The sequence below is a fragment of the Mastigoproctus giganteus genome, chromosome 3 (assembly GCF_048544385.1).
Source record: "Mastigoproctus giganteus isolate SK-2022 chromosome 3, ASM4854438v1, whole genome shotgun sequence".
Lineage (NCBI taxonomy): Eukaryota > Metazoa > Arthropoda > Arachnida > Uropygi > Thelyphonidae > Mastigoproctus > Mastigoproctus giganteus.
The window spans coordinates 91,585,041-91,600,129 of record NC_143577.1 but is presented as its reverse complement, the minus strand read 5'-3'; the positions used below and the strand labels follow the sequence as shown (position 1 = coordinate 91,600,129).

Sequence of the window (15,089 nt, the reverse complement as noted above, 5' to 3'; positions counted from 1 at the left end):
CAATACTAGGTGGTAGTATTGCCTAGTAACCGGTGCAGTACCACCACTTTGCTTATTGGAGGCTTGAAGTGATGGAACCCATGTTTAGTCTCCAGAGCTAAGTTCCGGTCGATCCTTCCCCATCTCTTCCATCATGCAGTATGACTGATGACTTTTGAGGTTATGATGAACATCATGGCAAGATCCAATCTTCCTTACATATCGAGAGTGCAGCTCTAAAACGGTGTTCGCAGGCCGGCCACTAGTTAGTACACCGGACCGAACTTATCGGTAATTCTTTAGGAGGTTTCCGGATCAACTAGTATGTAATCTTGCTACCTCTACTCTGCCAGATAGTGACTGGAGGGAGTCCGAGTAGTGTATGCGGGGGGGGGGCATTGTCGAGGCCACGTTATGTCAAGGATCTGGGTATATTCTTACCTTGTGTGCGCCATATCCAAAATTTTCATTACGTACTTCATACAGCATGTCCCCCCTCACACTTTTTCTTACTATTGAATACACTATTATTGTCAAACTAATAGAGTAAGCTTATCTGCGAAAAGATCTAAACCTCCCAATTCATTTCATAAATATATATGATCTAAATTCTAATCTCAACGATGTCCATTTCCACTTGCAGTCTGCCAAACCCCATGTGCTTTTTCTGACAGAATCTCAGTTATCAGATAAATCAGCTACTGCTAATCTCAACTGCCCAAATTATTCACTGTATGATTCCTTTCGCCTCAAAGGAGTTTTGCATATGTCCGTTCCGATATTCCCTGTCAGAGAATTGGTAATTTGGAATCTCCTCTCTTCGGTCTTCTCTGGCTTAAAATCTCACTACCTCATTGTGTCAAATTCATGTGTTCTCTACCGTTCTCCCAACTCCACTAATCACTTGGAGCTCTTTGACGTCCTCTCTTTGCAACTTGACTTTCTCCAGTCCAACTTTCCTAACTGTGAAGTAATTTTCGTTGGTGATTTTAATGTTCACAACTCCAGCTGGATTCCGTTTTCTAGTCACCGACCCAGCTGGTCGAGATGCTGAGGCTTTAGCAATTTCTAATGACCTTGCAAAAATTGTTTATTTACTTACAGGAATACCAGACAATCCTAACCATACAGCCAACACGCTTGATCTTTTTCTCACAAACAACCCTTCTAAGTATACGATCAAAGTGAGTGGTCCTTTAGGTACCTTAGATCACAACTTGGTGATTCTCTTCTCCAATGAAACCTTTATCTCATGGCTATTCCCAACCTCGTATTGTTTGGCATTACAAGAATGCCAATTGGGATTACCTGCGAGATTTCTCTTCCTTGGTTGGATTATTGTTTCAAAACTTCAGATGTCAACGTTTGCTCAGATCGTGTCACTGAAATTATTCTTGTAGAAATGGAATCCTTTATCCCACACTCCACTTTAAAATCTCGTTCTTTATCTAAACCTTGATATTCCAATAAATGTGCTAAGGCTGTTCAAGAGAAGAATGTTGCATATCGTAATTGGCTAGTTTCCAATTCTTCAGTTTCATTTTCGGCCTGCACCAAAGCTCGCAACAATTGTAAAGCAGTCATTAATCAGTCCAAACTAGAGTTAATCAGTCCATTTCTTCTAGAGTAGAAAACTTGCTTCTGGTCTCTTGCCAAAGCTATTGGCCGCACCTTTTACCCATCTCTGCTCCCACCTCTGTCAAAACCAGATGGTTCTGTTGTCACTTCAGCCAAGGATAAAGCTGACCTGGTAGTATCCCATTTTTCTTCCGACTCATGTATTAATGATCTTGGTAAAACACCTTCCACCATTCTTAACACGCTCCATTCAATGTTTCCCGTGGTCTTTCGTCAAAAGGATGTCAGAAGGATTTCGATAAATCTCGATGCTAAGAAAGCTCCAGGTCCTGATGGTATTTCTCCACTTGTTTTCAAAATCTGTTCTCCTGAATTTACTCCTATTCTTTGCCGCCTTTTTTCACTTTCTTATTCCAAAGATGTTTTTCCTTCTGCTTGGAAATTTTCTTATATCCAGCCAGTTTCTAAAAAGGATGACAAGTTGCTCCCATCCAGTTATCGTTCCATTGCAATTACTTCTACTCTTTCTAAAGTAATGGAGAAATTAATCAATTAACCGCCAACTCCTAAATTACCTAGAAACCTTCCGTCTGATCAACGATCGCCAGTATGGATTCCGTCAGTGTCGATCCACTGGTGATATTCTGGCTTATGTTACCCATTTATGAACTAATTTAATGGAAAGGTTCGGGGAAACACAAGCAGTTGCTCTTGACATCGCAAAGGCTTTCGATCGTGTTTGGCATAAAGGTCTTCTAAACAAGCTGCTTCCATCTTATGGTTTGCCAACTGTTTTTTGTAATTGGTATCCAGTTTTCTCTCTGATCGCTCACTGAGGGTGATGGTAGATGGCTTTCTGTCTTCTAACTTCTCCACTAATGCCGGTGTCCCCCCAAAGTTCAGTTCTTTCCCCCACTCTTTTCCTGTTGTATATTAATGACCTTCTTCCATTGACTGGAAATCCTATCCATAGTTTTGCCGATGATAGCACATTGCATTCAACTTTCCATTTTGAGAAACCTTGTCCAGCTCAATCAGCTTCAAGTTCTCGAAAATCTGCTGCCAATTCCTTAAATGCCGGTCTTCAGGTAATTCTCCAGTGGGGCAAAGACAACTTAGTTGATTTCAACCCTTCTAAAACTCAATCTTGTCTTATATCTCGCAAAAAGGATTCTTCTGCTCCTATGCTTATCTTTAGTGACACTCCGATTTCTAGGCAAAATGATATATCTCTTTTGGGGATTACCCCGACTTCTAATCTCTCTTGGCACAAGCACATTACAAATATTGCTTCCTCTGCATCTAAAAAACTTGGTTTTCTCTTTCGCTCTCGGCGTTACTTTTCTCCCAAACAGCTGCTCACTCTGTATAAATCACAAATCCGCCCTGCCATGGAATATTGTTCCCACATCTGGGGTGGTGCCCCCAAAACCTCTCTCAGGCTTCTTGATTCCATTCAGAAGAGGGCAGTTAGGTTAATTAATGATTCATCTCTAACAGAGTCTCTCCACTCGCTTTCTCATAGACGCACTGTTTCTGGTGCATGCCTCTTCTACAGATACTTCCATGGGCACTGTTCTTCTGAATTGGCTTCTATAATTCCCGCTCTCTCTTTCAAAACAGTCCGAACACCTGACACCAACATCCATTTACTGTCCAACTTCAAACTCACAGAACCAACTTTTCATCTTCCTCATTTATTCATTCAACTGCCGTTTTCTGGAACAACCTTCCTTCATACGTATTTCCTGAAAATTACAGTCTGCAGAAGTTCATGTATAATGTCAACAAATATCTTCTTTCGTCTTCTCAACCTCCAACCCAAGCACGGTACTAAGTACTACAGGTTCTAATATCTCTCGTGTTTGGGGTTTCCATTAAAAAAAAAAAAAACACAATGTGATACACAACAATAAAAAGTAAAAATTACACAAATGGAAGTGAAATAGAAAAAAATAAATAAAATGAAAAGAATATATACATATACAGAAAATCTATATCGAGTCTCTGTTTCGGACTTAACACACATGCCAAAACCGTGAGAGGTTAAGACTATAAGAAATAAAAAAAATTGGAAAAAAATTTAGATTAAATTTGATGAAATCAGCAATAGTGATATTAAAGTCAAAAACGAATGCAAAAAAGGGGAGAAATTATGTAGTAGGCATGTAGTTTATAATTTACTCTACACGGGAAGCATACATAACAGAAAACGAAAGAGAAATAACATTTGTTCAACTACATATCAATCTCAGCATGGAGTTTCAGTTCATTTTATTCCCCACGTTTCATTTTCTAGGTTTGCATTCTGTAAATACATACGTTGTATGAAGTATGATGCTTGACTATACAAAGTATGGCCCCGTTTTTTTTATTCACTTATTTGTTTGTTATTATCCTTATTTTAACATTATTTTAAGCACTCGTGGGTAACAGAGTTGATAGGATCCTCCTCTTCCCCACACCTGGTGAAAATGACCTGAGGTGGAGTCCCGTCAATGACGTGAGGATTTTTTTTTCACAATATGTTTGAGTTAGTCGGTCTCATGGATTTTTCTCCCGGAAACGTCCGAGGGTAGCATGGATTTTTCTCCCGGAAACTCGGGTCTTTCGTCCAGAAAACAGAAAATTGACCACAGAACACGTGCATTTTACAGACAGTATGAGCCACTAAATACCCTATTACAATAACATTTGTTATTGTAATAGGGTATTTAGGGGCTCCATCATTCGTTTCAATTTTTTTTTCGCGCTGTTGCCATTGACGTTTACCGTGAGTTCTGCTTTCCCTTGTTGAATATGCTTTCTCTGTAGAGTCAACTGCAAACTACATAATTTCCCCCAATTTTTGCATTCTTTTTGGCTTTAACATCCTTAATGCTAATTCCATTAAATATAATCTAAATTTACTACGAATTCACTATTTTATTTATTTCCTTTAGTTTGAACCTTACTTTTTTAGCATGTATTTTGCGTCCCAAACAGTCTCGATTTTGTCGTTTTTACTTCAATCTTGATGTTGATTCTTGAAAAAGACACCAAGGTTATGCGACAATATTCCTTTCTAGAGTATTTATATCATTATTTCTAATTATTTATATATTTTTAATTATAATCATCAATTCCTTTTCTATTTCTCTCTTCACTCCTTTACTTGTACCTCTAAACTTATTTATGTATGTATATGTGCATATAAATCTGAAAGAAAGCTGTTATTGCCAGTCATAATCCGGACAACTCATACGAACATATACTACCAGAAATAAACCACAAATTTGGAAAATAAAAAAGCAAGAGTCTAAATGAATTAATAAGGTGTACACCCTCATTTGACCCAATGACTCCGTTGTTGCGATGGATTCTGAGCAGACCAAGAAAGTTGGACTGTTTTGCTGAAGCCACGTTTCTCATACTTTTCGCTATATGGGGGTGGAGCATCACCATGATAAAACGTACAGGGCTCAATCACGCAACCACCAGAGTACACCACGAAATTAGCCAAGAAGTTAGGCAAATAAACCAGGTTAATGAATAGTTAAATTTTATAAAGTCGATGTTGTGCAAATACTATGAGGAAAGAACTATCTTGTATAGAAAAACGTTCCAAATTATTATCCGTTTTTGTTTTTTGATTTTTTACCTCTACCGATTTACAAAATATTTCTATGCGTGTAACCTAGCTGCTGCAGATTGTTTAATTACAGTTCTCTTTTTCTGGGCACTAAACTTCGTTATGCAAGTCGATTAACTAAAAGTACGCTGATAAATACTACTTTTAATTTTTGTGGTCCTGCATGTATTTCCCAGTAAATAAAAGTTAGTGGTTTAAAATACACATGTAAGTTAATCACCAACATTTTCTGCTCGGAATGAGTGGAACTTATGTTCAAAACATTAACTGAAATCCCTCAAGGACTCGAAATGAATAACGTTCGCCTTATGAGTGTCGTCTACCTTTTTTATGGACAATTAAATCTCATCAGCAAGCTTATAATTACTGTATACTTTGATCTTTGCCTTTCATATTTAACTGCATAACGAAAAATTCGCCAGAAATAGTAAAAAAAAAAAGTAAGTTACTATCGTTCTGAATTTTAATTATCTTCTTCGTCTGGCTGCTTTTTCTTACTGCACTTTGTCGTAATGGGGAGTGATGGTGATCAGTGGGAAAGCTTAAATGGCCACTAGTTCTGCTACTATATAATTATTAATTAGCGAAGGCGAGATGTAAGCCAAAAGCCAAGGAATCTAAAATTTCGTTAGTGCGCTCAAAGCACTGAAACTCTTAGAAACGTGAGGGGTGGGAGGTGTAAGTTTACTTTGCGCAAGACTTATTAATACAAAGAATAAGCCCAGATGCAAATTATCACGCCTAGAGACGTGATAATTTGCATTTGGTCGTGCAAGCCAAAATAAAGTAGCAGTTATGGAACGTAATAAAGATATCACGGAGTTTCAAAGGGGCATGGCTGTGGGAGCTCGTGCTTCGGATGTTTCCAAATCGGAAACAGCATATCTTGTCGGTTGCGCAAGGCCCACTGTGGTTAAGGTGAACATAGAATGGTGTCGAAAGTGTGAAACCACCTCCCGCCGACAGATATTGGATCTTTTAATATCCAATATGAATTTTTATGTATGCTGGGTCTTAATGTGATTGAACAATTATTTTGTTGTACCTTTCTTATGTTAAAACAGCCAACCAATGTCTAGTTCTACCAGTAAAGGAGGAAAGAAGTCACAGAAATCTTTTCACGTCTAAAGCTTCAGATATTATGAAAGGTCAACTTAAATTAAAAATGCTTTATTCTAGTAGTGAGGCGGGATTTGTTTGGTATTCAGATATTATCAAGACTCAGGAAGAATGGATGCTTGAAGATCGGCACTCTGATAATAGCAGCAGTTATTCAGGATGTTTAACTGCTTAAGAAATAGTGGAGTGTGTATAATGACTGATTTATTCATTTAACATTAATACAGAGAAACTTAATTCACCCCTTTGTGGGTGTCCACTTAATGGAGTGCTTTCATATTTAATATTTTTAGGTGGACTTCAGTAAATTTGCATAAGAGTCCGACTATGAAATATTTACACCAGCGCAATGATATAAATTGTGCGGCAGTCATTACTTTTGGATACGTTTCTCCTGTTCCTCATTCTCAATGAAACCGTGTGAGCTATTTAGAGCATCCTAACAATAATTGACTAGTTTGTGATGGATGGTTAATCGTCTCCTGCTGGAACACATTCTAATGGATTTCGTTGCGACGGCGTTCCACCCTCTCAAACTTTCCACGTTCCACACTGTTCTCGAGAACCCTGTCTTAAGTTGACTGATGACTTCGTGGCCATCGGTACTACAGGGAAGTCATTGCTGAGCCACCTGTGGGGTTAACAAAACTCGCCCATCATTCCCGCTGCGTCACCGTGTTGTCTTTTGCATGTCACGTAATCCATCAGCATCCCAAAGGTCATGCGATGCTAATACAACACTCTCCGTTCTTTCTGTTTAGCAGTTACTTAAATCAGCATACATAAAAATGGCAGAACAAGGTGTGTTCGAATGTCATGCATTAAAAAAATGATTGAAAAGTATATTTACTAATGTATTGAAAAATCTGACACTTCTGCTAGTAGACTGACAGTAAATATTTCTTTGCTTTCAAGATTTCGCGCTTTCTGAGTTTGAAAAAGTAATATAATTTAATAAAATCAGCAAAATACCTAACGTTTAACATGCCGTTATGAATATTATGAACTGTATTGAATATCAACTAATTGCTCTTGTTACATTAATGATAATGAATATCACAGAAAATCACTGACAGTCCTTTTATATCTCTAGAAGGGGGTTGGAAGTTTTGATTCTTATTAGACCAGGACGCATTTGAAAGTAACCTGGTAAAGTGGCTGTATTGATTCATTTATTGGCGCAGAGATACAATACAGTTTTAGTAACCATCAGAGTCGGTTACTGTGAAAATAATTATCCATGGGCAGAACTCTTTAATTTTCCTCTCTCAATCAAACTCGGAAAGATGCTCACTCATTTCATTTAAAAAACCCAAGAGTTGCAATCTTTCGTCTTGTCAAAACAGTAATCAAGCTTTTTGTCGCTTGCTAAAGCCATTACTCCAACTTTTGATGTTTCCAAAGTTTCTCATTTCTTCCAAACATAAAATATACTCGTATATACCGAATTTATTTATGATGGAAACTTTGATAAGGGTAGAAATCAATCCCGCAAGAAAACGTCGGCTTAGAATGAATGGGAAACATAATCACTTCAGTTTTGCTTCGACGTCGCCCGTACTCCTATTTCTTTGTCTTTCCCTCAAGCCCAATGAAGTCATCTCAATGTACACACAGCTCATTGGTCCAATTCGACTTATCGCTCAGAATATTAGTTTAACTTTCCTAGACTTACTCTCACCAGCTCATTTTGGTTGTTCCTTGTCAACGAGAAAGAGTTAGAGGGAACGATGTTTATGCATTGGCTGTTGTAGGTTGATTTATGACCCTTTGGTTTGCATGGAAATTTTCTCCAAATAGCAAAGCTTGTCTTGATTCTTCTTAAAAAGTAGGAAAAATATATCGTGAAAAATGGAAAATATACAGAATCAAGAAATGAAATACTATCAAATATAAGAGCATGACATAGTTCTCAGCAGGTAGAAGAGACAGACGCGCTTACACTTAAACCAACACGTCGACATTCTAGTTCAAACAAGATCTCTCTGCTCGTTTCGTTTGCACTTTATGGTTTTGCTTGTAACCTTTTTACGGTATGAAAAGTAGATGGTGCATCCAAAATGGATTGCTTGCAGTGATTCAATTTTAGTCGCTGAAGGGTTGTAAAGAAACTCGCAACAGGATGTTAGCCATGTCTGCTGAAGTTACCACTCTAAAACTGCTGTCGTAGAATGATCAATGTAAACTTTCGAGAAGGAAGTATGAACAGTAAAAGCATCCTTTTTCTCCAAGAATGAAAAAATATTGATAATTTTCTGCAGTAAATAATTATGATAAACATTTTTCTTAGAGCATCGTGGTCCTTTGTAATCTGCAATACTAGAGTATTTTCCTTTAGCCAGCGTGTTTTTAAATACTGGAGTAATTAAATATGTTATAGAATATCTTAAAATAATTAAGCTTTGCTATTGAACTTAGTCCAATACTGGAGTAATTAAAAGCGTGTAATTACTGGAATGTCAACTCACACTCGCAGAGTTATTTTATTTTTTGGCCACTGTAGAAAAAGCCGATAGTCCTCTTGCATTATATGGCCAATACTAACTCCAATAGAATATAATGATAATGTTAATTTGGAATGGTGTGCAGACACTTTAAATTGCCAACGCCTCGGTATCGAACGCAAATGACTGGGATAACTGAGTGAAGCATCATTCTTCTTATGGTAATGCCTGCCCACATATCGGTAACCTGATTTGGACCTTGTTTAAAAATGTGCTGTGGGCGGAGGTAACTCAACCACCCTGTGTACTATTCAGATTTGTCACAAACTCACTTTCATCTTTTTGGTACTTAGGAAATAGCGTTAAAGTGGTGTTTCGATTCAGACTCCGGAGTCAACTGTCGAGGGATGGTTCCATAAACAAACAAAATACATTTTTGAAGAAATATAGAGAATGAGAAAGTAATAAGATAATAGTGACTTTTGAAATTTTAAATATAAAATTTAAGTTCTAAAAGGGATTTCACTAAAGCAGTCCTCGTGGTAATAATAATAAAGTATCGGTATTAATAATAAAGAACTATTACGAAAATCATGTGACCATAATACACCGAATAATCGTTCTTAAATATTATTTTTTCATTATAAATATTTGTGAGAGGAAATGCGAATTGCAATTCTCCTGTATATAGTAGTAGTGGCGTGTGATGCAAGTGTATGAGCTTATGCAGCATCAGCCATAAAAAAAAAAAAAAAAAAAACACCATTCACTCAATGCCTGTCCAGTTCCTCCTTAAATTTATTCAACCTATCTACTTCCATAACGACAGATGGCAGTTTCTTCCAGCAATTAACCACCCGCTGGCTAAAGGCAAATTTCCGCACATCTATTATACATTTGTCCTTTCTTAATTTGAATTTATGCCCCCTTAGGTTCGTAATCTGAACAAGTGGAAGAATCCCATCAGAATTCAGCGTGCTCAACCCATTCAAGGCCTTATACACCTCAATCAGATCACCGCGCAGGTGCCTAGTCTCCAGCCACTGCAATTTGCAAAACTTAAGCCTCTCTTGGTAAGAGGATCCCTTCGTTCCCCTCACCAATCTTGTTGCCCTTCTCTGAACACTCTCAAGCAAATCTACATCCTTCCTAAAATTAGGCCTCCAGACCTGTACTCAAGGCGTGGCCTGACCATTGCCTTATACAGAGGGACAATCACCTCCTTTTCCCTGCTAGCAAAATTCCTATATATCATTGAAAAAACCCCATGACCTGCCCTGGCAGCCTGTCTGCATTGCTCAGAAAACTTCATATCTGACTGCACAGTTACTCCCAGGTCTTTTTCATTTTCTACCACCTTACGTGTAGTACCAACTGTGTGTACCAACACACACTTGGTACGTTTCTCTGTGGTTACTTCTACCCATATGCAGTACTTTGCATTTGTCAAAGTTAAACTTCGGTTGCCATTTCTTAGCCCAAATTATGTAGATCCTGTTGGAGTAGCACACTGCCATTACTGTCATTAACAACCCTGCCAACCTTTGTATCACCTGCAAACTTCGACATTAAGCCTGATATACCTTCATCAATATCATTGATAAATATACAAAACAGTGGACCCAACACCGAACCCTTTGGGACTCCACTAATAACATTAGTCCACGAAGAGCAGCACCCATTGATTACCACCCTCTGTCTTCTCCCACTTAACCATCCTTTTATCCATTGTAGCAACTTACCCTTAATACCATTCTGCTCCAATTTGTTCAATAGTTTTCCATGCGCAACAGTGTCAAAAGCTTTCCTGAAATCCAAATATATGATATCAAAATTATTTTTTGCATTCAGTTCCTTTGTAACCACATCATAATATCCTATCAAATTTGTCAGACAAGACTTTCCCTTAACAAACCCATGCTGTGTCTGAATTATTGCTGCAGTCTTGTCTAGATGATCCTGCAATGCATCTTTAACCAGTGACTCCATTATTTTATCCGGAACAGAAGTTAAACTAACTGGTCTGTAATTACTCGTGTCACCCTTCGATTCCCCTTTGTGGATTGGGGACACATTTGCACATCTCCAGTGCGTCCGTGGGACCTCCTCTGAGTCCAAGGATGCTCTCATAAATATGGCTAAGGATTTGCTTAGTTGCTTTTCCGCCTCCTTTAATATAACTGGATAGATCCCATCCACCCCAGGTGCTTTTCTTAGGTTTAACTTCAATTTCTCCTCCACTTTGCTCTCCGTTATTACAAAATCATTAAGCACCCTGCTACAATTTGATAATAACCTTCTGCCATTTCTAAACCTTAATAACTCCTCGTGTGAGAATGTAAATGCAAAATACTCATTCAGTTTGTTTCCCATCTGAGCAGGATCATCAACAGTCGAACCATCGATTTCAAGTGGACCAATCAGATTCATCCCCTTCCTTTTAGAGTTTATATAAGTAAAGAAATCCTTGCTGTTTTTCTTAGCATCTTTTGCCAAGGATTTCTCGTAATCTGCCATCGCCTGCCTAACCTCCTTTGTGACCTGATTACAGACCAGCCTATTTCTGCCATAGGCTTCTGAGTCGCTTGATAATTTATATGCATCCCATGCATTTTTCTTCCCTGTTACGAGTCTCATTAGTTCATTAGATAACCATTTAGGCCCAAACCTTGAACAATATTTCTTAATAGGTATGAACCTTTTAGTAGCATCCACGATTAATTCCTTGAATGTTTCCCACTTAGAATTTAATGTTGGTAACATCGTCAGTTGATCCTACTGTACATAATTTAAAAACTCTGAGACCACTGTACTCGCCTTTACGGAAGCAAAAACCCTTTCCTTTACCCATGATGGTAATTAAATCTTTAAGTAAATCCCACATCAGTACACTGTGATCACTGCCACCTAGTGGTTTCCTTTATCTGCAAATTCTTAATACACGAATGATCACTGCTGATAACCAGATCAAGAATTTTACCCTCTCTGGTTGCCTCTCGAACATGTTGCTGCAGAAAACAATCATCCAATAAATCCACAAAAGTGACTAGTGTGTGAGTGACCAACCCACAAGTTCCAGTCAATATCTGGGAAGTTAAAATCCCCCATTATAAGACATTCTGATTTACTAGCCCACTGTATTTCTCTGTACATTGTTCATTGTACTCATTCGAGTCATTTGGCCTATAACACACTCCTACTCTTATTTTTGCTTTTACAGTGCTTATGTCACACCAAACTGACTCAACAGTGCACTGTCCATCTATATCAAGTGGGTGCAATTCTTTTGATTTTGTTTTTCTTAATTAACAGCATAACACCTCTTCCCTTTCTACCCTGTCTATCCTTTCTGTACACATTGTACTCCCCAAATTCCAGTTCTGCATTCCTTATATCTGTGTGACACCATGTCTCTGCTATCCCAACAATATCCGCCTTTGATCTCTTGACCAACACTTCAAATTCATCAAATTTATTTACTATACTTCTAGCATTGGTATACATGTTCCTATTCTTAGTTACCCTAACACATCCCCATATACCCACCTATTTCACGATGACTGCCATCCGTCCCTGAAACCCCCAGCACCCCTCGCTCCAGGTCGCTACTTATTCTAATAGAAGTTGTGCAAGAATCACCATCTCTGCCTGCGGCTACTATTAAACTATTAGTCCTTGTATCCCCCCCAAGCTAGCAGTTTTCCGACCCACCTAACACTGACTCGATAGCATCAGCAAATATTCTTTGCACCCTTTCTATTTAAGTGTATCCCATCTCTGTAGAAGCAGTCTCATGTTAACAAGTACAGACCAGGCTGAAAAAAAATTCTATCCCTTGAGCCTTGCACAATCTCTCTAGGGCCGAATTGATCGACAAGGCTCTCATCATATACTCTCTTCTATCGTGTCTTGGCAGAATTGCAGACACACACGGAGCAATATGGCCTTAGTTGTTAATGCTCCTAAAATCCAAACAACAACATCAAACAACAATTGCAGACACTTTCAAATTCAGCCCTAATTCCCGGCTTTTTTTCAACAGTGACCTGTACTTGTTAAGTATTTCTGCCGGTCTCCTACTCTTAATATCATTAGTGCCAACATGTACAACAATATCACCTTTTGTGCCCTTAAAAGATGATATCCGCTCTACAACGTCATCAACCTTTGCCCCTGACAGACCCTGGTCCTGTTCCACCTATCCTTTTTACAAAGCATGTTCCCCGTTTCCCTGACAATAGTCACCAACAACTATTTCCTGTGGGACCAGCGTATTCTGCCTTGGGGGTTGCCGCTGTGTTGCGTGATGACGAAGTGCAAGCTCTGGCGTTGATGTGGGCAGCTGGGAGCCTGATGGGCCCTTCAATTTAGATCCTTCAAGGGCATCCACCCTGTCCTTCAAGCTTTCATATAGGCCCATAACAACGCTGAGTTGTCGCCTGATTTCCTTACATCGCGCACACACAAAGACATCCCCCATGGCAATATCATGATCCGTTCCAGAGAGTTCGGCAAACATTTCACAAGTTGCACATTTTTTTTAGGCTGTGATGCGTTGAAGAATTGCCCCCCTCAGTTCTCCCCCGAGTCATAGCACTCCTGCCACTTTGTGACCATTGCTTTGCTGCTCTAATTTGGGGCATATTATATTTGAAAACTGAGTTAAGATAATGTATTCAATATGCAAGGCTATTACAGTTATCATATAATCTAATACGTGTTATTACTCACTTTAAAGGTATTTGTGGTTAATAAACAAACAATTACAAAAAATAAGATTCTTTGTTATTAATTGTTCGGTATTTTGTAATTCAACAGGTAGGTCTGCTCCGTGTACCCCCAGCCTAGCCTTACCTCATTCCTGGCAAAAAGGCAGAACTAGTCCAGGACCATCAAAACCTTCAATGCTGAAAGTTCCTGAAAGAGACTTAAACTATGTAGTTCCTGTATTCGATCCTAACAGTGATAGTACTGTGGACAGTAATGGTGCAGTTTCTCCGAATGTTACCAATAAGACAAAATCCTTAGGATTCAGTCCTGCTCAGTCAGTCCCTGCAGGCATAGACAGAGACCTGTCTCAAAGTACTACACCAGAAAGGTCGGACGAAGAGAACTGTTACGTTGAGGTATTTACCAAAGGACCAGTTAAAAGTGTTTCTCCTTCTGTGCCAAGAAAAATTATGAATCCGGTCCATCACAGGGAAAACAAAGGAAGCTCTAGTCAGACAGCTGAAGAAGGTAACGACATGAAAACCATGTTTGATATATTCTATACTTAATTTAACTAAAAATTAGCTTTGGTTAATAGTAACCAAATTCAGGGGTAGGCAACCCTTCAAGAATAGTGTATAGAATTTATTCTGGTGTGGAAGTTTAGCGACTGGATTCCTTCTCGTCTGGGGTTTCTGGTGTAAGTGATGAATTTTTGAAATCAGGACGTATATGGGAAAAGTCATGAGCGTATCAATGGGTGGAGCCTTTTAAAGGATATTTGAGGAAGGGCTTCACTTTAAAATTAAATTAGAACATGTGGGTTTGCGAATTTCCTGGCAATATCTTATTGTGACAAGAAAACAGAATTACCTTGTATTGCCATTCCGGTTTCACCTTTAATACTTAATGCTATTGGTTGCCAACCCCTGACATAAATTGCAGGATTGTGTTTGATATTTGTTTAAATGCAAATATTGAATGAAAGTGTTTCCATTAATAATACTTCTGTTATCAATTACTGTTAATAAATATTGACTGGGAGAAATCTATAAAGCAGAAATTTCATGTTCAGAAGAAAGGTTAAGATAATCCGTGCGATGAGGCCTCGGGTGCCGGTCTCAGTATGTTCATTAAAGCTAACTTTCTAAAGAGCAGTTGGCATATACAGATTCTTTTTTGTTCTAAATACAATTTTCGTCATTTTCTATTGGAGTAGCCCTTTCACTCTACAATGAGTCAAAAGCCCAGAGAGGTAAGACATTTTTCTTTTACTACTAATCACAACTAACTGCCGCTTGGTCACCTCAACACTGCTCCTGCCTCCCCTTGGGGGGAGGGGCAGGAAACTTGGAAGGAACAGTTATCCTTCCAGGGATAAAAGAAGCAATCATGTTTTTCTTTCATTTTTCATTGTATGATTTCTTTTTTTCTAATAAAAGTTCTTAAAGACATTACTTTGAACCCTGATTATGAGATAGCTAACTGGGGCGAAACAGGACTGACTATATAGTCAGGCCTGGTTCATGAAATAACAAACTATCAGTGTTATAGTGAAACAAATTTAACTGTTTAGGAAAACCTGCACCCTAACTTCGAATCTAATGTCTTTAACTAATCTATGGTAC

General features: G+C 38.5%; 1 protein-coding gene across 2 annotated transcripts in view; it reads left to right on the top strand.

Annotated features, from left to right (window-relative positions):
- The window catches only part of LOC150088151 (docking protein 1-like), a 263,117-nt gene that overhangs the window by 247,763 nt on the left and 265 nt on the right, over nucleotides 1–15,089 (top strand). For both annotated transcript variants that reach the window (XM_090370591.1, XM_090370590.1), the window contains exon 5: nucleotides 13,570–13,989. In XM_090370591.1, the coding sequence (XP_090226717.1) occupies nucleotides 13,570–13,989 (420 nt within the window). The remainder of the gene's footprint in view (nucleotides 1–13,569; nucleotides 13,990–15,089) is intronic.